The sequence below is a fragment of the Centrocercus urophasianus genome, unplaced genomic scaffold (assembly GCF_019232065.1).
Source record: "Centrocercus urophasianus isolate 14NV4802_14NV808 unplaced genomic scaffold, USGS_Curo_1.0 seq_32, whole genome shotgun sequence".
Classification (NCBI taxonomy): domain Eukaryota; kingdom Metazoa; phylum Chordata; class Aves; order Galliformes; family Phasianidae; genus Centrocercus; species Centrocercus urophasianus.
Window position 1 is genome coordinate 608,807 of NW_024884889.1, and position 27,479 is coordinate 636,285.

The window sequence follows — 27,479 nt, forward strand, 5'->3', positions numbered from 1 at the left end:
TCCAGGGGAAAAAAATGTTAAATTCCTTTATTTTTTACTTCAAATTTGCTATCATTTGTATGTATGCAGTTTTGAAAACATCACACATTAAAGATATTGTATTATTCTTTGTTTTTTTTATTCTGAGCAAATAGGACTAGAAGTGAAGTTCTTTTTAGTCCAGTGTTATTGACAATCTAATTTATCTGAGGTATGTTTCTTGAACAGTCATTGTTCCCAGTTTGTTTATTTTGGTCATGGTATTATTTGCATTCCTTCTGTATAACCTTCACAAAACTCTGTATAAATTCTGTAAAATTTTTCTCTTCATATTCTTCACATTCTTTGCATTTTTTTGATGTTGTGGAATTCAACTGAAAAAGAAAATGCAACAGTAAAACAAGATACTTTGTCTATATGCTCTGATAGAGAACTAACCCTTTTAATTCTGTTTTTGTCCATAGTTACAACACAGTCAATTGATACAGAAAGCACAGCTGGAGTCTTCTAAGGTATTCATGTTTTGTTCCTGGCTTGATTCCTGAATAGGATCACCTTTCAAGGATACAGTGCTTCAGAGAGAGGTTTAAGTCGCCAATCCCTTTGAAAATCGGGACACTTCTTTATTTGCCAGTAAACATACTCAAGTTTAGATATTGAAGTTACAAACTATTATTTATATATACACATTCAAACATTTACGTCTGCATGTCACAAGTATTTTCTTTGATGTGAGTCCTGGGAGTGTTTTTCTACAATCACCAAATACTGCTCTATCCTTTTTATGTGTGTAATTTTCTCAGTATTATGTGCATGGGCTACTGGTTGATTACCCTTTGCTTTCATATATATACCATCTTGCCTCTTCCAAATCTATGAGAAACTGAATTTCTGATTTGGAAGAAACTATTCTCATTTCCATTTTATCCACAGACTTTTGGTTTTACTTACCTGGTTAGTTTCAAATCGCGCATTTCCATTTTTCCAGATGTTGAATACATCCTGTGTTCTGCTACATTTTTTGATATTACATTCATGAAGAATCACTTTCATCTCTAAAAAAAAGCATCTCATTACGGGTTCCTGGCATTCTTTCTGGAAAAAAAATAAATAAAAGGAAGTTGTAGCTGTTTTAAGATTAAAATGGGATAAGTGAATGTGGGATATAATTTACCAGAAAGTGGTGATTTTTATTTACTTAGTATCTGTTATTAGTATTCAAATACTTTTAAATATCTGCAAAAATTAACTAAGAGCTAATATATGACACACAGGCCAGCCAATTTCCTGCAACAAAGTGAAGCACTATGTCTTGACGAAGAACTCAGGAAAATAATAATTAGGATAGGAATATGAGAAGGAATTAACGCTAATGGAATTAAATTAATATTCTTAGTAGTTCTAGCACTTATATTGAGAGATCATTATTCAGAATAATGGAGAGTGGAGGAGAAAAAAGAAGTGGATATATGCCCGTATTTTAAAAATAACAAAAAAAACCCGAAAACCCAATGGCACAAAAGTACCATTTTTTTTCACCAAGTCAATAAAAAAAAAAAACAAGCTCCAGGTTGTCTGATTTTCACATCAAGCCTTTCCACTTTAAGAAAGTCTTCCTGACATTACCAGCTAAGAAATTGGCCTTTATAATGTATTAACTTCAGTAGCTCGTTTCAGTCACGGGAATGGGTGTGTGAGTATGGATGTGTATGTTCTGCACCTTTTTTTCCTATTGTGTACAGGGCTAACTCCACGAATACATCAGGGTCTGCTTTCTCAGGCGTTTTAGGTCCACTGAATGCATCAGTGTTACTATATTCTGCATGCACACTGAGATTATTTTGCACAGATACAGTAAGTCCGCTATTTCTAGGAAATCTCATTAAGTCTGTGTACAGGAATCATGTATTGTGTGCGTTTGGCACAGTCATTGTGTTTATGCTGTCAGGAGGAGGCTGTCTCAGGAGCAGGCTACTGCCAACTTCGCTACAACAGTGAACCCAGCTCATGTTGCACCAGGGCCATGCTAAAAGTAATGGCTAAGAGGAGGTTATTGGTTGGATTCATGTTCTTAGAGGATTGCATAGAATAAAGACTGAATTCCACAGTAGATTATGGAAAAGTCTCTTCAGGAATGAGTTTATGGAAGCCACAACTTAGTTAACAATTTTATTAAAAATGAATTTATTTTTTGTAGGATGAATCATAATCTCCATCAATTACAAGGCTAAATCCTTGATATTACATATTATTTGTTTCTAGGCTGTAAAAGCAGAAAACTGCACTGGCAGATGTTCACAGTTCCTTTCCATATTGCATTTCTCCAGTAAGTAACTTCTTTTCTTATTATAGAATTCTAGTGCATGCTGTTAAATAATAATCTTAGGAGGTATTTTCTCTGTCACTCCTTCAGTTTCTCCAATTACAAATGAGTAGCAACATTATTTTTCAGTGTTTGCTTTGATAAGATCATTTTAGACCATCCCTATTAGTTGAATAATTTGAATAGCAGCTACTTCAGTAAAATTATTTAATACCAGCTTACATAATTTATCATAAGTAAATTAATCTGCAGAATTCTGCCTTCCAAGGCAAATGATTTGGTTTCTGAAACTTTTCTCAAATGAGTGCAAGTCTACCTTTGGAAAAATTGCTAGTAAAGAAATTAAGTTACCGTATTAGACCAGTTTGAGTCCAATTTTAATTATACTTACATCCTCGTCTGTGTTAGCAGTATATAAACTGACATCAATGTCCTAAAAGGAAACAAGAGTTGTAATTATGAACAATAACAGGCTTAGAAGTAAACACTAGAGCCATGGATTCAAGTTCAACAGGTCAATTAATCCAGGTACTGGAACACAGTGAGACAGTGATCTGAAAGTGACCTAGGTGACCTAGTAACCTGCAGAATGGGCTGACTCCCATGCCCTCTGCCCCTTTCTTTTTGCTTTATCCAATTAAAGAAATTCTGGAAGAAAAAAAAAAAAAAAAAAAAAGAGCTTCATCTCCAGTTCCCTTTAGCTTTCTATTCCCTAAATGACTACACAAACAATATCCTACTTCATACTCCTTGTCGCTGACTCTCTTAACTGAGTACTGTGCTAAACAGCTGAACGTGTAGTTATGTCTGCTCCTATGATCTTATGAAATAGTGACTTCTTTTGAACTTACTTCAGATGTCTTGATCTGCTCCAAATCTTTCAGAACTTCTGACCACTTACAGTGATTTGCTTCTGTGTTTGGTACGTAAGCACTAGAAGAAAAACAGTGATTACTAGGCTAAATAGTAGACATACACATTGTTTATGCTGAGAAAAAACTTACCAATCATTCAACCAGATAATAAAAATATGTATACATATGTTAATGTGTGGAGCAAGTACATTTGACAACTTGTAAAATCACAGAGCCACACTGTTTAAACAGACAAGGGTGTTTTGTGTGTGTGTGTGTTTTAAGCTAATTTTGTAAGACAATGCAAGAGTCAATTATTTCTTGTAAGTTACCTACAATTCTTTCCATGTATCCCAAAAAATAACAAATTTCATCTTACACTGAATTATTTTTCCTTCCCTACTTTGAAATTTCTGTCTTTAGCCCTGTAGAAATATTGTATGTCATTTTACATCTAATATTTTTGTGTACTGAAAAGACTCCTCCTGCCCTGAATAAAATTCTGCATGGAGCGAACCATTAAAGGATAGAAAGTAGGTTTCTTTCTCCTCTGGAAGATTATTGCACTGTGAACCGTGATTTTAGTGTGTCCCCACTTTGACCCTTCATTTGGATCCCTTTCAGTATTTCTGTATTTCTGTAAGGCAATGAAAGGAAGACAACAAATTGATTTGGAAGTTAGTATGAAACAAGCAGCTGTTCACCATTTAGGCCTTAAACAAAGGCTGAAAGATAACAAGGTTTTTGGGAAAGAAAAATAAAAGAGGTATTATAACAAGAACCAGAGGACACTTAGCCCTGATTTTTCCTTCCTGGAAAACAGAGCTGGAAAGTTAGACCTTAGTAAAGAGATTTGACAAGGAGAGAACAAGTAGGGGATGCTGGCACTAGAATCGGGGTTGGTTTTCTAAGACAGGAAAGTGGAATCAGAATGGAAGCAAATACCTAATATCTATATAAACCAGCATACATATTTAAACATGTGCATGCTGTTTTTTTTTCACTGCAAAGGAATATGGAAGTCTTCAAATGCAACAGTTCAAACAACTTGAGGAATATCATGGAGATAAAGGCTGAGAGACATGAACTGGATGGAGCCTGATCAGAGAAAAAAAAAAGAATAAAGCAAGGGACCATAGCCTAAAGAGAACTCTAGGACTGCTTAGCAAGGCAGGAAAGGAAGCAATTGCAAGCCATTACAAATAACAGCTGTAATAGTAAAAACTAGATAATTTGTATTTACTGTCTCATTAATATTTACTTTATAGTTACCATAGGAAGAAGATGGTTAGTCCAGTCTTATTCTTTAAAAGGCAAAAGAAGTGGCTGTTCAAAAGTAGATACAGTTGGTACTGGAGACAAATACTTTTCACGTGTATTTTCTGAAAGATACAACCAAGAAGATAGCGTGTCATAATTTTATTTCACATAATTCTTTTTAGTTCTGACTGAATTAATCAATTTGACAAGATATCCAATCAAGGCAAGACTACCAGTTGTGTGTTTAAAGACCAAAAGTTCTGTAGCTTGTAGTCAGTTTATGAAACAGTAGAAAGTCAAATGACTCAAAATTGCAAACTCATCCTGTTTTCCTGTCTGCTCACACTGCAGGCTACTTTAATGTAAGGACATTATTAAAGATCTTTTATTCCATTTTCTACCCTGCAGATTTTTCCCCTGCCACCCTGTTTCCTGTTTGCCACCCAAATCTTACAAATTACCTACAGTTGTAACATGGTCTACAATATCATGACTGTGTATATGTGAGGTGTTACACGTAAGTCCAGTGTTGTTACATCTATTGATATTTAAACTTTTAGATGCAGTAGATATTTGTAGTGTTATACCTACTATATGTACATCTAATACTGGGGAGTGAGTGATTGAAGCATTTAAGAATTCTTTCATTGGAGTTTAGCAACTGGAAATGAGAAGGTGTGAGCTGTACATTAACTGTTTTATTTTATTTCCCACAGCCTGGGAATTTTTGTTCCAGAATCGCAAAACCTTTAATTTGAGCTCATATACGTCTTCTTCACAGAGGTAGGTTAATTATCTGCAACTGTGATTTCGATTCAGTGTTTAATTTCTTATCAAACTATGTTTCTTTCATTGTGGTTTATATCCACGTGAATTCACAAGTAGATGTTTAAAAACTGATCAGAGAGCATAATAGAAAAAAAGCTAGTGAATATGTTAGAGTGAAAGGCCTATTCATACTTTTTGTCAGGTTTGCTGCTAACTTGCTGCAATCCACTTAACTGTGATTAAAGCATCTACTGGCCAGGCTGGGAGAGCAGTACTTGCATGTGCCTCAGAGGAGCTCTGAAAACTACTTGTAACAAGTATTTGTTACTGCTTTAAGCAGAAAATACTCAAAATTGTCTTGCTTCCAAAACCAGAAGATTTTGCTGAGATAATATAGTAACCACACCACGACCTAAATTTCCATGCTCAATAACACAAAGCGATGCCAGATTCTTATATAACTTTTGTGTCCAAAATCTGTTGTGTAAGAAATATGTAATTGAAAGGTAAATTCAATTTCATACCTAATGAAAGTATGGCCAAATCAGTAATATCTTATCCATCTTCTGAACTATTTCCAGTACCTTTAACCAAAGCATGTCTAAAAACAAAGCTGAACCTGTTACTATTTCCATGACCAATGGAAATGAAAAAAATAACTGTTCATACCAAAACATTAATAACTAATGCAATAAATACACTTTTAAACAGGATTCATAAAGAAATATGTACAACCAAGCAGTTGTCAACACTAGAGTAATTTTATTACAATATAACAGGCTGCAAGCTTACCACACTGTTTAATCTGATGTTTGTCAAGTTTTCTGTAAAAATAACAAAATAACAAAACAAAGCAACTCTTCTATTGTTTTTTTTTTTTTAAAGTGAATTCTATTTATTTTGACTTGATTTGGCAGTTCATAACAATTTTTATTTTTTTTTTTAACTTTTAAAATGTGTTAATTTAAATGAAAATCAGAAATAACCTTATGGAAGATTTCTGTATACATGCTAAGAAATTCAAATCTTACTTTTTGTCTTCAGCTAAAAAAAAAATATTCTTGTTTAAAAACACGTTTTATCAAAATTAGTCAAAATGTATTATAAACATTTTGCAGTGTGTAAACATTCTGTTCATTTTACAAGCTAGTTTTGGTCAAACTAAGTATGGAGGCTGTTAATGAAAATGTCAGACAATTATATTGGATCTTGAAGTGTTTTTCAGCTTTTGATTCATAATTAATATGTTGGGGCCTTACGAGCTGATTTGAAGGGGAGGTCTAGGCCAAATGTGTTATCAAATTTCTATCGTAGGAAAAGTGTTCAAGGAAAATAATCCCTTACGCTACCTAGCGAGTAATGAGCCAGGGTTGACATAAGTTGCACATTTGTTTCATTTTTTTAAATAATGCTTTTAGCTCTCTGTGATGGCAATGGAACACTGTGCTCTTAATGATTAATGTAGTTGTCTTGATCTTTGCTTTTCTTCAATACAGTAGGCAACCATCATGTAGTAAGGAAATAATTGTTCCTTATTTTGAAAAATAAACTTGGTTTGTAGGTGAGAGACCTTTTACTAATTGTGAAATTTAGGGAAATTCATTTGTTTATAGAGCAAGAGGTTCTTAAGGTCCATTAGATCACTTAATACATTGTTTCTACAATCAGGGCAGTTTTCTACCTCAATGCCTTCAATATTTAATGCGAACTATTATAATTCAGCAGCTTAAGAGTGCTATCTCACTTGCTTACTTTGACAAACTACTCTTCTGCTTTGAACACACGTTGTTATTTAAAACTTTTCCTGTTTCTTCTGTTTAATCATTAATTAACTTTATTATGCCCCTGATACTTGCCCTTGTTTTATGCGCAACTGAACTTTGGACTTTGAAAAGAAAGCAAAACAGTTCACATTCAAATACTATTTTTTTTCCCCCTGTAGGTTGTAACCTGATAACTTGCAACAGCAGAGTTAAAGTGAATATTTTTTATTTATTTTTTTTATGTCAGATGCAATTGAGAGTTACGATGAACAGAAATAATCTGTTTTGAAAAAATAAATTAATTTTTTAATCAGCAAGTTGCAACAAACACCTTATGCTTGAGTAAAATATAAGCCGCAGTAGAACTATTGTCTCTTTAAAAAAAAAGAAATTTAAGCAGATGACAGAAGTGAACAAAACAGAATCAGCTGCTGATTTTACCATTTTGGCTGTCACCAAAAAAAAAAAAGTAAGCTGGTTAAAAGAAAATATTCAAAGTTCTATGCAATATTTAAATTGCATGCAAAGAAAATTACTGAAAGCTAGAATTATGTGACTTTGCTTATGTACCATGTATCTGAATTCCTTTATTAAGTGTTGGTTGTAAATTTCTCAGTGAATCCTTGAAATGTGATAATTATAATTAAAAAAATTTAGTTGCTCTGTATGCTGGTTTTATCTACAGAGGTTCACCATTCCTAATTGTTTGTGTCCATAGTTTATTACTATAAAAATTTAATCATTCAATTGAAATAATGTGCAAGACATTTTCTTGCACTGCTGAAGTAAGATTCTCCTGCTAAGTCAAACATCCTCTACCATATTAACATCAGGCTTCTGGGACCTAAACATTTTCACTCTCAGCCAGGTCTCTGTAAAGAAAAGAGTCCCACTGGTTGCAATTTTATGGTGGCCTGAAGAAAGAATTGCTCTCAGAGGCAGAATCCCCTTCAGAATCTGAGCACAGAAGCAGTATCACTGTAGTGCAAGATAATGCTGTCCTTTCTCCTTGCCTGCTTTCCTCCAAAATGAATTTTTTCTATACTGGCCCTGTGGGATTTTCCAGGTGATATTCACATTCAGTGATCTGCAGTGGATGTGCCCAGGTGTTTTTCAGGAGGAAAGCTCAAGATGGAAAAATACAAGTTCCTGCTCATGCTGTGATTTTATCTTCTTGAGAGTACATTTTGTCAATTACCTTTGGCAACTATAATTGAATACAGGTTCTTATTGCCTAATACCAGCACAAAAAAATACTGACATTTGCTTTTATCATATTCATACAACTATGGAACTCACAACGGTGCTTTTGTGGAAGAACTGAGTATTTTTATTTTTAATTAGAGAATTTAGATCTGAACATACAAGTTCTTTATTTGAGCGTTTAATTTCAGTACTGATCCTCAGTCTCCAACAGCTCTCTCCTTCACAGGGATCTCTTAGATAGATAAATATTTTGACAGCAGTCTTCTCTCACAATCCATACAGCCTAACTATTGTACCATCTGGGATGGATTTAAGTGTTTTCGTAGTTAGTTGAATGTTGTAAATTTGTGACCAAAATAATGCTGATAATACACCAAATATTTTAGCCGTTGCTAACAGTTTTTTACACAGTTAGGGCCTTCTCTGTTTCTCACTCTCCCACCCCGCCAGCAAATAAACTAGGGGTTTTAAGAGTCTGGGAGGGGACATAGCTGGGACAGCAGTCCCAAAGGCATACTCAATGCCATATGATATCACATGTTATAAAATTTCAGGTGAAAGCACAGGGAGGAAGAGAGGGTGAATTTTTCTAAGAGCAGCCATTGCTTGGAAACTGGCTGGATATTGATCCACTGGTAGGAGATGGCAAGTAATTACTTCTGCATCACTTGCGTTTTGGTTTTCTGTTATTCTTCACTTTCATTTATTAGGCTGTTTTTATCTCAGTGAGTTTTCCTCGCTTCTGTCTTTTTCTGTTTTCTCCTCTGTACATCTGACTGTGGGAACAGTGAACAAGAAAATGTGTGGGAGCTTAGCTTCCACCACTTATGCATTGATATGTTCTTGGTTTGCTGGAATACTTGTTCATTTGCTTTTGATAGTCATTCAGTAAGATTTCCTTCTCCTGTATGCCAGAAGAAACAAGAAAGTAAAGCTTGCAATGCCTTATTGAAAACATTGCCAAAAGGTCACAGAATCATTATTATTCCAGTCAATATCTTAAACATTAGAATTTGAAATGAAAGAAGTTTAATCTTTCCTTTGACCTTTCCTTTGCAAAACATGTTTGAAGCCTGGGGCTTGTATCATTTATGAAGATGGATCCTATGCTTAGCTGTTGGCCTAAGAAGAAGTTATTCCTTGGTGCAGAGAATGATTTTATACCTCTTGAAGAATCTTGCAGAAACAGCAGCTGTGAAACCCAAAAGAAGTACAGCAGTCTTTTAGGGCAAGATATTTCTAGTTGAATATTACTATTTAGATCAAGAGCTTTCCTTTTAAATCTACTTTCACTAATTTCTCAGTGTAACTTAAAAGCTGCAGAAACCAGTGAAAATGTTTTTCAGAACATACTCTCCTGCATAAGTAAGCACCTGAACCACAAGAGATTGTAAAAGACATGAACAAAACAACACAAATAAGAAAAGGATCAGCAGATCTAGTCACAGCTGAAGTCTGTATAGCAAAATAGGTACTGATTTATATATGCTTCTAGGCAGTCCCTGTAAATATTTCTGTTATATATTCATGCCTTGGCAATGAATATTCAACAGAAAGCTAAAATAGAATTGAAGTTCTTGTGCATTAGGGGGTAGGCTTTTAAAATCAAAAACAGTGTCAAGGAAAGGAACTTTGAAAATAAAAGTGTAAGGTCTGTCGTAGTGATGGAGAGAAGATGAAAACCCTGAGTTTGTAAAAGAGTTACCACAGGAGCAGTTGCTAGACAGTATGTCAGACTTAGCATAGTACTTAGCTCAGGGACAATGAATTATATCACACGCTAATGAAGATCTGCCATATACCTAGATGGATTAAACATAACAGTCGCAGTATCAAAAGCATGAAATGAGGCAGTATTGTGAGACATTTTTAAATCAAAGAAAAAAAAAAGTTGTAACCTACGACATCTTTATCAATAATGTTGACGACCGAATCAATTGCACCCTTTGTAAGTTTGCTGTTGCCATCAAGCTGAGTGGTGCAGTTGACACAGTGGAAGGAAGGGATGCCATTTAGAGGGACCTCAACAGGCTTGAAAGATGAGCCCGGGTGAATCTAATGAGGTTCAACACAGAAAAGTGCAAGGTTTTGCACTTGGGCCAGAGGTCCAAGCACATTGGATTTAGGAAAAGCAAAGCTGGCTCTGGATTTGCGGACAGGGCCTCTAGACCTACTGTCTCCAACTACAGCCAGTTGTGAATTCCAAGAGAGGAGTGTACTGATGTTTGCCCGACGGGCTCTTCTATCTCCAACAAAGTATACAGATTAAAGTATCAGATTTAAGGCTAGTACTTTCATCTTTATAACTGCTCTAGCACTTCTTCACTGTTGTTTATCAGTATAGACAAATATTTTCTTTGTAATGGATTTTTAGAATTTTAATTAGCAGTTCATTATCCTTAAATATTTTTTAATTGATGTTTCAAGTATAGACTGGCAATATTAAGTTCTGAACATAATAGAATATTTTAAGTAGTTTAAAAATACAAAATGTTACTTTAATTAAGCTGCTTCATATTGTAATTTTCTGAAGAGTGCTGCTTTATATAAGCATATATAATCTAAGGGAACTTATCTTTTTTTTAAGGTCAGCTTGAGCTTTCTGAAAGTCATAATGTCACTACTTTGCGTAAACATTCGTATTATTTTCAGCCATTTTAGTGCAACAAATGCTGATATTTACTCTACCCAAAAATGAGCTGTTTTTTTTTATTTGTGGTTTCACATTTTCGTTTCAGTTCACAAAGTGCTTTTCATCGTTAGAAATAGCTACTTCAAAGCTGAAGGACCTATCAGGAAAGGAGAAAACAAAGTTTCTTCCCTCTTAGTAAACAGTGAGTAAAAAATGGAATAATTGTACATACCTGGGAAAACGTGCCATATTTATTTTGGACACTGAGACAAGTACCTACAGAATTCTTCATGGCCCAGAGAGAAGTCACACCCCATAGACCTGAACCTTAGTTGTAGGGGTGATAATATCTATACCCTATTGAATTCAGTGAGACTGAGGTCTTTATCCTACTCAAATATGTAGGCTGATTTTTCTGAATGTTCTTTCATGTCTTTCTGAAAATCTGAGGGATACTGCACAAAAAGAACAATGCACTACTTTGAGAGTGCTACTTTTTTCTTCTGTCTCAGAATTACTTTAGATCCTCATTTAATTCATGCAAGACATGATTCAAATACTCTCAAAGTGTATTACTTATGTTCTCATTTCTTCATAACAGATACTGACAAAAGTTTTAAGCAAAATAAAAAAAACAATCAGCAAATAAAAAAATCATTCATAATCTTCGAGGATAACAGTTAAGATACAGAGTGTATAACTTGCAAAACCACTTAAGAAATACATGTTTTTAGTATGTTTAATATTAAGATTTCTTTGATTTGAAAATTTATTTTAGTGATTATGTGGACCTTTTCTTAAGGAAGTAACTGATATATATAAACAGAAATAAAAATCAAGGACCCTGATTTAAATAAAAGTTTTTTTGTAACTTGATATTTATGTTGGGATAAAATGGGTGACATAAATCAGAGTCAGGATGTCTCAGGGCCAGAGGCAAGCAAATTCTCTTAAAACTGTTAGAATACTTTATTCCATCCCAGGATCATTCTTCAGTCAGGGGCCTTTAGGTCCTCAACACAAGAACCTAAAAAGAACAGAGGATAGCTACCTGTCCTCCATCTTGTTGTGTCATGTTAGTACTGAAAACTCGCTTTTACTAAGAGTAGAGCAGAACTTGAGTTGACCTTCTCAATCTTTATTCATTAGTCAACATTCAGTGCAGAATTTCACTCAGTTTCTTGGTGAAGATTGTCGTGTATGCACAGTGCATAAATTTGCATTACTGTTGAGTCATTTGTTTTTAACTGGATGAAATCTACTAGAAAACCACTTTTTCCTCACTGTGACCTATTTGTCTTGTAATCACACACAGTTTAAAATGAGAGCTGAAATATTCATTTGCTATTTAAATTATGCAAAATAATCTACAGGCTTCCATAAAATCTCATGAATCTGAGAGATGTTTTCAGTTACACAAAAGCAGATGAGTGAGGCTTTTTGTCCTCTAACAAAAAAAAAAGAAAAGAGGGGGAAAAGGGAAGAAAGAAGGAGCTGTTTTAAAAGTACAGTGCTGTAGAACATTGGAAAAGTTCCACAAATATTCCCTTGCAGAAAAAGTTGTATAGGTACTTGAAGAATTCACGTTTACTTATCAGTAAGTGTACATGCTTTAGACCTTTCTTTTGTGTCATTGTATGTTCATGATACACCCAGGCACTGTTAGATAACACCAGCAGAGATAACAATTGTTAGTAGCGTAGAGTTTTTTGAGCATAATCCACAAGTCTCATGTTTCCTGAATACAGAATAATAGAAGAAAAGGGGTAAGAAAATGAGTAAAACTGTCTGGTGCTTATATCCTCAGGACTTCCATCTGCTGTAGATTGCTTCTTCAAAGCTGAAGTTAAATTTGAATGTTAGAAAGGATAGCTACGCTTTGTTTTCTGGTCAGCTAAACAGATAATCAGAACCAAGCTCCATCTTTGTCAGCTCCAGCGTGTACATCATTCTTCCCCAACATGTATGTATACACTGTGTTTCTGCTGAGAGTAATAAGCCTGACCCCTTCATAAAACAACGCTGTTAGGCCAGAGTCTTCCTCTCTGTCTGCCTCATCATTCAAGAGTACTTCACTCTGAGTGCTTCACCACATCTTGAAAAATTTTACATTGAAAAATGATGAGGTGGTTCTGAGATAAAGTTTTCAGTAAAATTTCTCCCCAGGTAAGGGAGATATCTTGCCTGCATTTTCTTCAGATTTTACTATAAAAATTGAATGAAGGAGTACACTGTGAAAAACTTTTGTTTCAACTTCTGCAGAAAATGAACATTGGAGTGATTCAGTAAAATCTTGAAGTTACCCAAGTATATCTATAGATGTTATAAAGCTATAAGATCTATTGAGCTGTATTCTATCTTGTTTTGGGACTGGGTAAATTTTCTAATTTAATAGCGGTTTACTGCATACCTTGAAGCTCAGCAGGGTATTAATGGCTTTGAAGGTTTTGTGGTGGAAAAGAACGACATTCCTTGTAACCATTTCTGATGTGATATATCAGATGTAGATTTTTCTAATTTTCCTACCTGCTTTTCCTTGTCTTCCCTGGGTCTGGAAGAGCTAAACATGAGTGAGAAAAGCCAGGTACGTGAGTTCAAAATGAATGGAAAAAAAATCAGCAGGAAGCTTCAGCTGTTTTTCCAAAGCTGTGCTTGTTTGTTTCACTTGCAGTGAATCTCCTGACTTTACCAAATGCAGCAGTGCCAATGTGTAGTGAGCCCTGCCAGCAAGTACTGAGGCCACAAGTTTTAGTAAGTCTATGCTACTTGTAAGGACAGCAGTTTGCTCTGCTGTCCTTGATATACGTATGGAAAGACAAGAAGAGTGAAAAGAGGTGGGGTTGCCAGTGATTCATCATCTTGTGGCCTGAGTGAAGCAATATGCACAGCTGCTGTCTGCATGTATCATTAATTTTAGTCTGGAAAGTTTTTCTAGGCTGTAGTTTTAACTGAAGTAGTCTTGAAGACAATCATCTATTTCTGCAGTTGTTCCAGCGGATGTTTCAGCATGCTCTTATGTTTCTAAGTACTGTCTTCTGACAATGTCCTATGCATGTCTCTTTTTTTTCATACTGGCTCCTTTCTTCTTTTTATGGGTGGTGAACTGAGCAAGTAAGAAAAGGAGTATTAATCTTTCTATATAAATTTGTCAGTTCTGAAATTGGAAATGCTCCTTCAGTGGAAGAGATTTTATTACCCTCGCTCAGGAACTGTGAAACCGAAAATAACAGCATTACATCAATTTCTATTTGACATCTGTGATAAAAGTTGTATTTTCATCTCGTTTGGAATGTTTGTTCCATGATTTTTCCCTTTGTTCCTTTCATGATCTGGAGGGCTTGTAGATTGAGCGCATCTTTGTTCACCGTTGCTGAAAAACATGATTCAGGTTTTGGCTATTGAGTTGGAGATCCTGGAGTAAAGGTAAAACAAGGCAAGACTGCTGTCTACCCTAACACTAAAGGAAAGCTGTAACTTAGAGGTGTTTCTCCAACAGGCAGCTTGTTCAGAAATGAAGTGGAACAGCACTCTCCTGGACCTCTCTAGGTTTTGTTGGAGGCTTGTCACGTAGCACATCCAGTCTGTTATAGCCTAATTAAATCACTTCCTAAGAGGATATAATTACAAGCACGTGGTAAGTCATAGAAATGCTCACTGATGTTGCAAACTAATTTCCATGCTCACTTCTAATTCCTTTCTTTTTTGAACTTTGGCAAATTTTATTTCTTGCACTGAACAATTAACGTGGTTAGGATTTGTCTTATAACTCTGAGGGGAAAACAAGGGAGTGAATATCCCTGGAGCTCTTCTGAAGGCTTTCCTCTCCTTGCCAACCTTGGTAGTCTTGTAGTAGAGGAAATAGCTAAATAATTACAGTGATATAACAAAATGCTACATATGAAATGTTGTTAAACTATGAGCACGAATTAGCTAAATAAAAAAGCATTACAGTTGTTTTCTAGTTAAAGACCTAAAGTTGATTGTGTTAACAAAAGTTGGTGCTTTGTATACTGAGGATGGAGAGTGAAAGTGGAGGTAGTGGTGGAAACTGAAAAGTCTGCTTTCTCAATGGTGTTCACGTTCACTTCACGGAACTGTTTATCCTGAACAGCAGAAGTCAAGAGTTGCATGCTCTGAGTTCTTCAGTAGGTAAATAGACTCAACTGAATAAGGAACACATATTGCAACATATGTCACAGAAAAGAATAGAAAAAAAATAATGAGATCAGGGCTGGTATATTTAGTTTCCGTAAGTGAGTTAATTGATTTTATGTAATGAATTAGCTATGTTGTATCTTTCACCTGACCTATAAACTGATTATCTGCTCTAATCCTCTCCATCCCTGTTGAGCTCAAGTGGTGAGGGTTGATTTCCAAATTTTTCCCCATAATCATGAGGGCTATATTCTTCCTGTTTCTGCTAGGGGCTAAGTCTGTGATGTAATCACTCTGAGACTTGGAATAAAGTCATATGAATCTACGGGGTAATCGATGATGAACACCGTTTTTGTGTTGACTTGACTTCTGCAAACTTCTTTGACTTCTGGAAAAGGTGAGGTGTAGTTTAAGGGCAGTTACACATTTAGAACGGAAGAGTTTTATCTAGGTGCTTTTGAAGAGATAAGCAGCAAAATAATCAAAAATCTTCGTAAAAGGAATCACCCTGTCCTAACTTCACTGCTATAATTAGCAGGAAGACCATTCCAACAATTCCCCACAGCCTGCATATTTGGTCAGATTGGCTTTATGTAGGGATGTGTTTATCCGCATTTCAGCACAGTGTTAGGAATGATGGGGTCAGATAGGGCTATGCCTGTTGACTGCCTCAGATACCTGCTCAAGCCTGTGCACAACTGAGTGCCCACAGATGGAGCACTCCTTTTTTTATTATTTTTTTCATGGTAACCTCCAGTGTGTAGAGAAGGCTGGTATATTTGGGCCACCTAGCAGTCCAGCTCTCAGATGGGGTTGACAGAGTTGGCAGGGCATGGCCAGGTGAGTGTGTACAAAGGCATCCAAACCTCTCTGTAGAGAGTTGTGTGCAAACCTTGGGGATACTGAGTTCCATCTGGAACCATGTGGATTATTAGGAGGCCACCAGATCATGCTGCTTATTAGAAATGCAACTGACACTGAATCATCCAGAAAGTGTTTTGAGAAAGTCTGAAGAGTGCTCAAAAATCTGAACACTTGCAATTATCCTCCTATACTGAATACACTTGTGTGTCAGGAGTTACAGCCTCACAAGTTGCAGGAGGTCAGCTAGAATTTCACTGTAGGGAAATAAATAAAAATTAAAAAAAAAAAAAAAAAAAAAAAGGGATCTGTAAAAATCCAGACCAAAGGCTGGAAAAAGTAGAAAACAGCGTGAAAAGAAGATAACAGAAAATAATAGAGTGCTAGCAATCTTATCTAAAATACTGGAAATATTTCCAAGCTTGAAATTCGCTGCATTAACAGTTTTTCCTGTTAAGCTACATGAGAAACAGTAAGAGCTTTGCAGACACTTCTAAAATGTCAGATTGCTTAAATGACACTTACCTGACTCTCCAGCCTTCTCCATGCTCCAGCAGAGTTTTGTGTTGGCTGCGCCATCCCCAGTGTCTTGCTCACTGCAACATCGCTCAGTACAGAAGAACAGAAGCTGGATCAGGCAAGTACATTGTAGTACCTAGAAATGGAAAAAATATATATATTTAATGCTGCAATAAACCTCGAAGTGGCTCTCAGGTGATCTGTCAAGAGCATTCCAACCAACCAGCTGAAATTTTAAAGGGATTTTCATAGAAACACCAGGTAAGTCTTTTCAAAAGGATTACTTTTATCTAGAGACCAGATACCCATCTTAGACTGTATCTCTGAACACTGCAATGTAAGAGAGGAGAGTCAGTCTGGAATAGATGTATTATCATCAAATAATTTTTTTATGACTTCTGATGAAAATTAGAACAGAAGTTGTAGCTAAGTTAGCTAATAGGAAAGTCATTAACATCAGCATAATTCTGTGGTTTGTAAAGGGCTAGAAGAGTTCCCCTAATTACATCAACAGAGCATGACACGTGTTTTTAATAGTTGCTTTTTATGTGTCAGCCCAGCTATGCAATTTTACTTGCGTTCTCCTCTTCTTTACAAGGTAAATTAGAAAAGAATAAATGAGGCAAACCACACAGAATCAAGGTCAGGGCAGCAGCAATCCAGTGTGCCACTTCTTTTAAGCAGTGTTTTCATAGAAGGTGTTATGGAAGCTAAACAGCTCATTCTCCTTTTTATTATCTCTTTATGGATGAAATGATAAAAACTTAGTAGCACATTTTCCTTCTCCTCTATTACGTTTTTTCTACATTCATTTTGAAGACTTGCAGGTGCTGGGGTTGGAGAAACAAGAAATTTCTTTTGTTAGAGCAGTGAATTTTGTATTCACAGCAAGACTTTGAAGACATACAGCAGAAAAATATGAACACACTTTGGTAGTGCAATTTATCTGAATATTAATATTTGTATTTTTTATAAAAGCAGTGCAACATAATTTGCAAGAAAATAGATCTCCAAAGCTACTAATTTATTTACTGTTTTTCATATTGTACAGGTGGCCTGTGAACTTACAATGTCTGGTTTTAATTTGTCTCATAAATGGACTTGGTTTCTTAGATTTAGGCCTGATTTAAGCTTCTCCAGGCTGGGAATTTATGGAACAGGCTGATGAGAAAGGCTCTTAAGCTGCACTTGTTTAAACAGAGCAGTTGAGAGTCCACCTGAAGTACCTCTGTAGTTATGCATGCCACCTTGTGAAAAAAGTGGGAGTAATTGTCAGTTAACATATACACAGGACAATGGCCTAGCTAGCATTAAGGAGATAAGGTGGGACATCACATCACCTTGTGCTGCAATTGCTCGATACACGCTTGCAAGGAAAGATGAGCAGAGAAGACTAGAGGGTGCATAGATGTAGTGCAAGAAACTGTGGTGTACAGGGATTGTGAGGTCTGATGAAAGGAGGAATCAACATGAGGACATGACAGTGAGGGTCTGCTGAAGGATGCTTGATCATAGAAATGAATGAAGCTGTCTTCAAACAAATGGAAAATGTCTCCCATTTGCAGGCTGGATTAAGCTACCCAGCACCTGATGGAAAGTCAAGACGAATGGCTCAGAAAATCCATTATGTTTCTGAAGTGATGCTCCACATGATACAGGCTGCATCTGAAGTACTAGGTATGGTTTTAGCCCCACCATACAAGAGAGATGCAAAACTGGAAAGTCTGGTCCTAAATTGTTTGGAGACTGAACACACAGGCTATGGGACTTTGGCTTGTGCAACATGGAGAAGAGAAGGCAAAGAAGATCCTTTTTTGGTTCTTTTTTCCACCATATGGTTATAGAGAAGAGAGAGATAAACTGTTGTATGTACAGTAAAAGAACTGGAGAAAATGCTGGATATGAGGGAAAAAAATCACAGTGAGGGCAGGTATACAACAAAGGAGGCTTCTTAGAGAAGTTGTGGAAGCTCCATCCTTAGAAATGTTCAAAAACTAGCCAAACCTGGGGCAATCTACACTAGTGTTATCCCTGCTTTAGTTGAGAAGTTGGGAGAGCTGTTCTTTAGATACCTCTTCCAATATAAATTCTTCAATGAAATTAGGTGTTCAATTAAAAAATAATGTGGTAGAGGAGGGGAGCAAAGATATGAAATCATGCACAGATGTGTGATTGGATAAACATTTTTTTCTTAGGAAATTAAATTAAACTCTGATAATTTCAAATGTGTAGACTGGAGAAACAGTCCAATTTCTATTCATGTGGGTGCTATTACCTACAGTTTTGTTAAGGCCTTCTGTAGCTATGTTTCTGACAATGAAACTGTTTTAGTCACTTTCAGCTTAAAATGAAATTGTTAGATCTGAAATTTCCCATACTGAAAGTCTTATCAAACATAATTCAGTCATTTCCAAAAACAAATGAGCAAATAGAAGAACTAGAGAAAATGTTTATAACCATTTAATTAAAACCTGCTTTTTAGTAATGTATTCAATTTGGCAGCCTAAAAAATCTGCACAAAGTTTACAAAGTCAGAAGTGGCTAGTTCATGTAATTACAGAAGAGATTTCTTGGCAATGATTTTTTGGTCTCCAGCAGTCTCTTCATAATGAACATACTCCATCTCAGATCTTCAGAAGCAAGCAGAACTTAAGGTATCAAAAAAAGGCTTCCAGCAGGAACGATGTGGTAAAAGCCAGGGAACAGAAATCAGTGGTGCTGTTTGCAATACAAGAGAGGAATTTGAGTAATGTGGCTGAATGAAGGGCATACATAAGAGAGAGTGGAGGTGAAAGGAAGAAGAAAACCTTTGTTGTAAGAGAAGTGGGAGGATTTTATGATCGCTGAAGTATATTCTTCTCCAGAAATAGAAACTGAACCCTACTCTCCTTACCTTCCTGTCAATTCATAACTTGAAAAAATTACCGAATTTTTAATAATAGTATGGTGTAATAATTTCCTTTTTCTCACACAGGATTCCTGACCAGAATGGATTATGTATGCTGAATAGGCCAATCTTGTGAAAGAGACTGTATCAATGTCTTCATCTGAAAAAAAGGAAGGACGCAAAAGGAAGCGGAAGATAACAGAAAGAAAAATGTAAGTTCAGTGACAAGAGCAGTTGAGTTTAGCAGCTCTGAGAAACAATCTCAACCTTGACTTCATCTTACCACCTCCATGTGACTTGAGTAAGTGACTTAACCCAGATTTTTTTGCGTGTCCGCCTTTAGGATAACTTGCCTCATGCTCCCCAAGCATACGTTTCTAGTCCCTACAGTCAGCTCAGATGGAGGTTTCTCCAGTGCAGGTAGTTACGGTTTGGAGAAATAAGTGCTCTCTACAGATCTTAATTCAAAAAATAATTGAGTTATCACAGCAGCAACAGAACACACTGGGAGCTATATACGGGCATAGACAATCCTCAGGAATGCTTAACAGTCTCTTAAAAAAATTCATCTCGAAGTATCACATACCAGACCCCAAATCATTAAATTCTTCAGATCTTTTTTCATTTATAAAATAAAATTCCCATTTCATTATCCTTCAGGGCTTTTGAGAAAATGAACTAATTCATGTTCAAGAAGCAATTTGATACTGTACTGCTGAGTGCTATAAATGGAAGGCAAAAAAATAAAAGATAAAATTAATTATTCTACACTTACAACACATTGCAAGGAATGTGCAGCAGATCAGATATGGGGATGTGCAAAAGAAGATTATCTAATTTTTCTATTGTATTTTTATATATATATATATATATATATTCATATATTAGAGTACAATGTCATTTCTTGTGCCCATGTAACTAATTACTGTATTATAAAATACAGTGGATACTTAGGCTGTAGACTTCTTTACAATTAAATGAAAATGATGTAAAATTAAATAAAATTAACGCTAGAAAGCTGTAAGCAGTCAGGCAACATGTTAAGACCAATCCATTTGGCTTTTGCCATCACCATTGTCTGGTGTTGGCAATCGCAACATCGAGTCAACTTGCAGAATCCTCAGCCTCTCTTGAAAAGAGGGACCAGTGCAACCCCCAGTGGACCCTCAATGCCACCTTCTTTTTCATCCCCTCTGCTGTATATTGGTAATCTGTGCTGCACATAGCAGTCCTAAGTACAGCTAATTTTAACTGTTGTATCAGAATTTATTCTGCTCTAGAAATGTGAAACACTATTTGATCCAATGACCCTTCCAAGAGTCAGCATAAATTAAAACTCTACCTAGCAACTTCAGCCTTACCAAACTACACTAAGCCAGGAAACAAACCATACTTTCTGTTTTCCACTGCAGGCTACAGTATATAAGCCTGCAGATTATTGTTACTCCCATTCCCACATCCTTAAAAGCATGTTACATGCACCCAGTTTAAACTGGTATGCAGGTGCCTGTTCTTTTAAAATACTTTTAGAAGATCTAATGTAACATTCAAGCTGGGAATACATCATTCATAGAATCACTTAATCATCTGAGTTAGAAAAGACCTCCAAGATCAAGTCCAATCATCACCTTAACCTATTGAGTCCCATCACTAAACCTTGTGTATTAGTGCCATTAGTCCACACTTACTTCCTGGGATGGGAGACTCCACCATTCACTGGGAAGCCCATTTCAATGCTTGTGCACCTTCTCTGTAAAGAAATTCTTAATGTCCAATCTAAATATCTAAACAAGCACAACTTGTGACCATTTCCTTGTGTGCTCTCACTCATCACCTGAGAAAAGAGACTGGCGCCCTCCTTGATGCAGCTGTGGAGACCAATGAGATCTCCTCTCAGTCTCTTCTCTAGACCAAACAACCTCAGTTTCCTCAGCCATTCCTTGTAAGTTTTGTTTTCTAGTCCCTTCACCAGTTTTTTGCTCTTCTTTGCGCACTCTCAAGGAATTCAACGTCCTTCTCGCAGTGAGGGGACCAAAAATGAATGCAGTGTAAGGTCTCAGTTGTTGCATGTGCAAGGGAAAAATTATTTTCCCAATCCTGCTAGCCACTATATTTCTGATGCAGGTCAGGTGTCATTGGCTTTATTGGCCACCTGGGCACGCTGCTTGCTCACATGTCATTTAACTAAAAAACAGATAGAAAACATCCATAGCCTTTGCCTTATCTACTAAGCAAGTAATCTTGTCATAGGAGATAAGTTCAATCAGGCATGACCTGACTTTCAAAGACTGGCTACTTCTGACAACATGGCTGTCCTGCGTGTGCCATGTGAGGGATGCAGATACCTATTTCTCTTGCAAGGAGTCTGACGGCAGTAACCAGCTGCAGCTTTCAGGATGTCAAGAGCATAGATTTCCATGTTCCTGCAATACCTTCCCCTGATCCTGTTCTTATTTCCCCTTCTAGGAAGACAGCGACACTTAGTCACTTGCTAGAGGCACAAGCAGGCACTATTGGTGTAGGTGCTGTAATTCTTAACTAGCCAATGTGGCATCAAGAAAGGCAGCTGAGTTTGTGCCCAATTTTCCATCATTGTTGAGTACAAAATTGATAATATGCTAATAGTAGTTAACAGCATATTAAGAGTTGAGTGAAATTGTGTCAGTGTTATTATTCCTGTACACAAAATGAATCTTCTACAGGATCATTTGTTAGCAAGATCGTTATATCAAAAATAGCATTGTCATATTTTGTATCTGCGCATATGGTTCTTGTGGGAGACAAGAATCTGACATTACAAATAACCTCAAGTCGTTGCCTTGGCATAGACAACAAACTTCTCCACACCATCCTGAGCTGTTTTTTCAACTGTAGGGAAGAAAATTACTGAGCACTTCACGCTCACATGCTCACAGCTTTCTGGCAGGTATTACAGCCAGAGAAAGGTGCAGGAATTGACATTTTGGCTAACTATTCACCATACAGTAATCTTTCTACTCAAAAACAATTTGCATCCAATAAACCTGTTTCATTTGAATTTTTATTCCCGAAAGGGCTTTTTTTTAATTTAAAGAGGTGCTCTAAAGATGCAACAAATTCTAGTCATGGCTGTATTGGTCTAGCAACTTTGATATAAGATTTTTATCTGTCATAGAGTCTAACCTTATAGTCTAAAGGTATTTTCTTAAAGCAGGCTTTCTAGAACAGTTCCACAGGGGGGCCGGGGGGATAATCAGAGGTGTTTTTTTAAAGAGTTTCTGAGCATTAGTGGCAGAGTTAATTGTTGAACTATTAAACTATAGGTTGCAATTCATAGCGGCTATAGTTACAACAGTTTCTGAGTGATCACCCTTTGCTACCATTAAAGACCTATCTCATCTATTATAGCATGAAATACTGTAAGATGGTTTGTTACCTGCTGATAATAACCTACCAGCAAGGACAACAGTTTAATTATATACTAAATCTCCTGCTGGCAAATAAATGACTTCCAAATACTTCTGCTCTTCCCTTGTTTTTTCACACACACACAAAAAAAAGAAGAAAAAAAAATGAAAAAAAAAAAGAGGAGAAGAATAATTTTCTTGAATAACTAGCCTTAACTAGCCTTATCTTACCCATGAATCCTGATGGAGCTAAAGAATGTGAAGAAGTCCCAGCCCAGACCTCTCAGAAAGAATTGCAAAATTCTTAAAGGTGATGCTGGCCATGTGAGATCTCTGCTTACACCGAGATAGTACAGACAGCTTAGATGACAATTACATCTTTTTGCAATGTTTCTTCTTTCAGGTTCATTCTGAGCATGGGATCTTAGCACCAGCTTTTGTAACAGCACTGGCTGAAGAAGAGCAGAAGGTACTTCACTGCTCAGAAATCTTTGAAATCAACAACTTAGTTGTTGAATCAACAACTAAGGTTCATTGTTCAGCAAGTAAACAGTGAAAAAATAAGTTTGTTCTGGGATCAATTGCATAGAATTGGAGGCCCCTTTTTCTATGAAAAGATAATCTGTGCATTTAGGTACTGGGGACTTGCTATATAATTTCATCTCTTTGAACTTCTGCATAAAAGGCACCTTTGAGCAAGTTTTCCCATGATCTGTTAGAAGTTCTTTCTACTTGAGTTTGGTCCTTGCAGAGAGAAGTGCATCAACTAGTTTGAAAATGTCAGCATTTATTCCCAGAGTCATCTGCTGTCCTAGCAAAATCTGTAGAATAGAAACTGGAAATCTGGGCTGTGTGAAAATAAAAAATGAAGATTTGGAAACTCCTTGTAGAAAAATAAGTTACATATAAATAAGTGCTTCATATACATTTCTCAGACTGATAAATAGCAGATAACAAGTAACAAATAATAGGGACTTGTCCTCTTCATTTCTGAGCAATTTTCAAGCTTCAGAAACTCAGGGAAAGGCACCTCTGCAATTTTAAAGTCAGGCTAGTGAGTGACAAACACAAAAGGCAGCTTGCCATCCCAACTAGAGACTTTTTTGCCTGCTACCTCAGTTGTGTACAACTCACTACAACTTCACATTGAGAGCCAAGAAGTATTTATAGACTTGTAATAACAGCTTGGATTTCCATTTTCAAGCAGTGTGTTTTACCATGTCATGATGGCCTGTGCTGAAAAGATCATCTCTAGTAATGATTCATCTATGACAGTAATATTGAACAATTTTGTTAATGCATGGTATCTTTATAGGTAATAACGTCATAAAATAGCCAGATTTGCCTCATCAGGAGTAGGAGACTCAGAATTCAGCATCTCCAAAAAAAAAAAAATTCTGATTTGTCCTAAAAGATCTCATAGGTAAAACATTGTTTTTATTAAGACAGCAACCAAAAAATAGTTACCATATACTAAAATACACTATTTGGGGATTCTGTGGCAAACTAAGACATGCAACTGCTTAGAGCTAAAGTGTTAGAGTAAAAGCAATTGCTCTGCACCCTTTTTGCGTTCATCTGTGAAGTCTCTGCAAATTTTGCCCTCTGAAAAGAAAGTAAATAAATGACACATTCGAAAAGCAGAAATATTTTAGTATGTACACACAGTGAACGGATATGATTGAGTTGTTTTTGTTATGCCTAAAACACTACACATTGACTTTAGAAAGCTGGCAGCATATTTTGAGAATTCTTAGTGCATTATATGATGTAATTTAAATAATCTTCAAAAATACTATCCTTCATTACGGGTTGAAAGGCGTACAGAAAAACATGATTGCAAAGGGTATTTACTGTCCCTGGGTTTAGCTTTTTTAGCTGGTGGTGTTGTAATGATGAATGAGAGGATGAAACAAGAAGACCATATCATGTAGAAAAATAATACTGATTAAAAATGTACTTATGTGCAGACTAACAATTTTATTCCATCAGTTGAGGTTGGGCTGCTCTCCTTTACTGGTTCCTGAAAGCTCTGTCCTGTTTCCTGAAAGTGATACCCTGTGCTAGCCTCTCCCTGCAGAAATGATCTATTTTACATCATTTTTGACAGAATACAGGAGAACAGTTCCCACATATTTCTGCACCTTCATGTGCTGGCTGCATAAAGCTGAACTCTGAGCACAGAGAAAAGTAATTGTGAGAACTGTCAGCACCTGACAGTAGAAAGTTTGTATGAAATATATTACTGGCCACAGCCTGGAAGATGTTCATGCAAAGGCACGTAACAGCAAGCTGAAGAGAGATGGGACGTTTAATTCTTCTTAAAAAATCTAGCATATTATTCCTATTACCCAATAACTCCACATCAGCCTTTATCTCTGTTCTCTGCAATCCTTTTCAGTTTTCAAAGTCTGAGATGCCTTAGAATTGAATTGCCAATAGTATTTTTTTCCCCAGGGAATTCAAACAAATTTAAAGGCAGTAGGATAGATTATGTTGGTGACCTTTATTGTTTGAATCTGCAAAGCTAAAGTAACGATGACAGGCTATAAAGTTGCTTATATTCTTGGAGTTCAGAACAGTCCAATAGGCTCCAAAGGAAGGAATTCTATACTTTCATTTGTTTATACTACGTCGATCTATGTTTATATATATATATCATTCCAAGAGAAAATAACTGAGTGGTATCTTTCCATTTGTCTGTCTCATTTCAAATAAATTAGCATCTGTATGTGGAAATGAACACATTTATAATGGCAAAGGAACTTCTGTGCTGTTGTCTATCTGGAAAGTACAGCAAAACATAATGAAATAATGATAATCAGGAATTTCTCCTGCAATATCACACTGTTTTAAAGGAAAGCAGCACATATATACCTGCTGTATAAAGAGGAAATCATAAATGCTGTGTACATACTCAGTTGGGAGAATTTCTGGCTTTTACAGAGGTTATTTTGCAAGTCTTAAAAATACAGTCCTTCACAAGTTCCTCCCCTTTGTGTCCTTTTTCTCCTTTCTTTGGATTTCATTATTCAGAAAGTGTTATTTGGACAGCAAATTCATGAATGCAATTGTTTAGTTGGCTTGCTAACCAGATAATACTTTCCTAGTACACTGTTATCAGCTACTCTATCTCCGTAACACCATTTTCAGTAGGATTCCGCTTGACTGCAGTTTTCAGTTCTGTACATACATTTAATGTTCTTTCAAGAGCATGCATGAGGTTGGTAAATATTTATTCTCCCAATCTTTCATTTCTCTTCTTGTTATGTTCACTGGTCTCACAGAGGTGTCTTTTTTTTTTCCTCCTTATCTTCGCTTTGTGAGTTTGTTAATAAATGACAAATTTTCACTGACTAGCACCAATTTTCCATACTTTCTAATGCCTCTCCTACAGGAGAAATGTGAAAGAGGCACCAGGTTGGTGGTTATATATACTTGAAGTATGTCTCTTTCATTTAGAAGTCTTAAAAGGCAACTAAAAAAAAGTAATAATAATTGAAGCTAAGCAGTATGAATTCCCTCATCCTTTTAATACAAGAAAGACATTTTGAAGAAAGCAAAAGTATGTTGAAGTTTGTAAAATACTTACAAGCCTCGGAAATCTATGTAGCAAGTTGATACCGAAACAAGGATTGTTTGCACTGGTGACAGCGCTCAGTGCTCCACCCCCTGCTCCATTCTGTTTTACTTTCAGTTACATAATAATTTAGGACTGTGTTTATGCATAATACAAAGTGGAAATTATTCTCACCACAGGGAGCAGATTTCACAACTCGATTTGTGAGCAATACTCAAACTGGGGGAAAAAACAAGAACAACAACAGGGGGAGGCAAATAGGTCTCAAATTTAGAAGGCAGGCAAGTATGAACAGCAGCTGCTTACTGTCTCAAGTAGCAACAGTTACGTATGCTATTTCTTATTCCTTGAAGGGTGGGAAGCACGTAGCTTGTGCCCTTGTACAGTCCTCTGCTTCTTTGTAGCTTAAGTGTATTCCCTCAGACAGAAGCTCCAATGACTTTCTTAATTTGAAAGCTGTAGCTTTTTGCTGTAATTCCTCCTTTTCTTGAAGCAGACACTGCAGGAGAAAGAGAAATTGGTTTTTGAGGCAACACCAATAAAGAAGAGCATGGCCGTGGAAGAGGGCTGACAGAAAAGAACTGAAAGGGAACAGCATCTAGCATGCCGTGGGATCACAGGGCAGGGAGGTATATTTGGCACAAGTGACATCAGAACAATAGCCTTCTAAAGTTGCTGGAAAAGTATTCTATGAATTGCACTGAGCTAGAAAATTGTGGATTTTTGTCATTAGGGTGAGTGTGGGTTTAGCACCTATCATAACCAAGGGCACAGTAGCTGTAATCCTGCAGTCCTGCATAATCACCTCATGTTGAAAAGCCTTTTTTACAGTGAGTTAAACTTGTATTATGGTCCTGATAAGACCTGGTAGCCATGGGAGTTCTCTAAGGTTTCCAGGCATCATCACTTAAATACGTAGAGGTCACATACTCCATAGGCAAGAGTGAAAGTAGTACTTTCTATCCATGCAGTCCTCTTCCGCATCGCTCTGGGTTCTGGTTATTATTCTGTGTATGCCACACTGTGAGGTGATAATAATACTCTGCTGTTAAATGAGAAGGTTTTAGCAATGGACCTAGCAATTTTCCTATGAGCTTCTAGGGTTAGGTGTTTCCTTTCTGTTTCTCAGTGAAATAGTGTGGGGGTTTTTTTTTGTTTTTTTTTTTGTTTGTTTGTTTGTTTTCTTCCAGGAGCGCTGTTTATAAAGCCATTTATTCATAAAAATACCAATTAATTTCTTGTGTTAGAATATTTTATTGCAGCCAAATTCAGAAAATATATTAAAGGCTTTAAATGAGATTTCTAT

The 27,479-nt window shown here is 36.3% G+C and overlaps 1 protein-coding gene and 1 long non-coding RNA gene across 2 annotated transcripts in view; one reads left to right on the top strand and one right to left on the bottom strand.

The window, feature by feature from the left end:
* IL15 (interleukin 15) lies at nt 1-26,274 on the bottom strand. Its single transcript, XM_042829819.1, has 7 exons — nt 26,186-26,274; nt 16,327-16,456; nt 4,429-4,538; nt 3,154-3,235; nt 2,694-2,735; nt 931-1,074; nt 1-353 (listed from the first exon to the last, which is right to left on the bottom strand). Exons 2-7 carry the CDS (start codon nt 16,378-16,380, stop codon nt 243-245), a joined length of 543 nt encoding a protein of 180 aa, XP_042685753.1. The 5' UTR covers nt 16,381-16,456; nt 26,186-26,274; the 3' UTR covers nt 1-242.
* LOC122166214 overlaps nt 17,918-27,479 on the top strand; it is a 47,674-nt gene continuing 38,112 nt past the window's right edge. The window contains exons 1-2 of the long non-coding RNA XR_006170728.1: nt 17,918-17,997; nt 19,295-19,419. This is a non-coding gene — a long non-coding RNA (uncharacterized LOC122166214). The remainder of the gene's footprint in view (nt 17,998-19,294; nt 19,420-27,479) is intronic.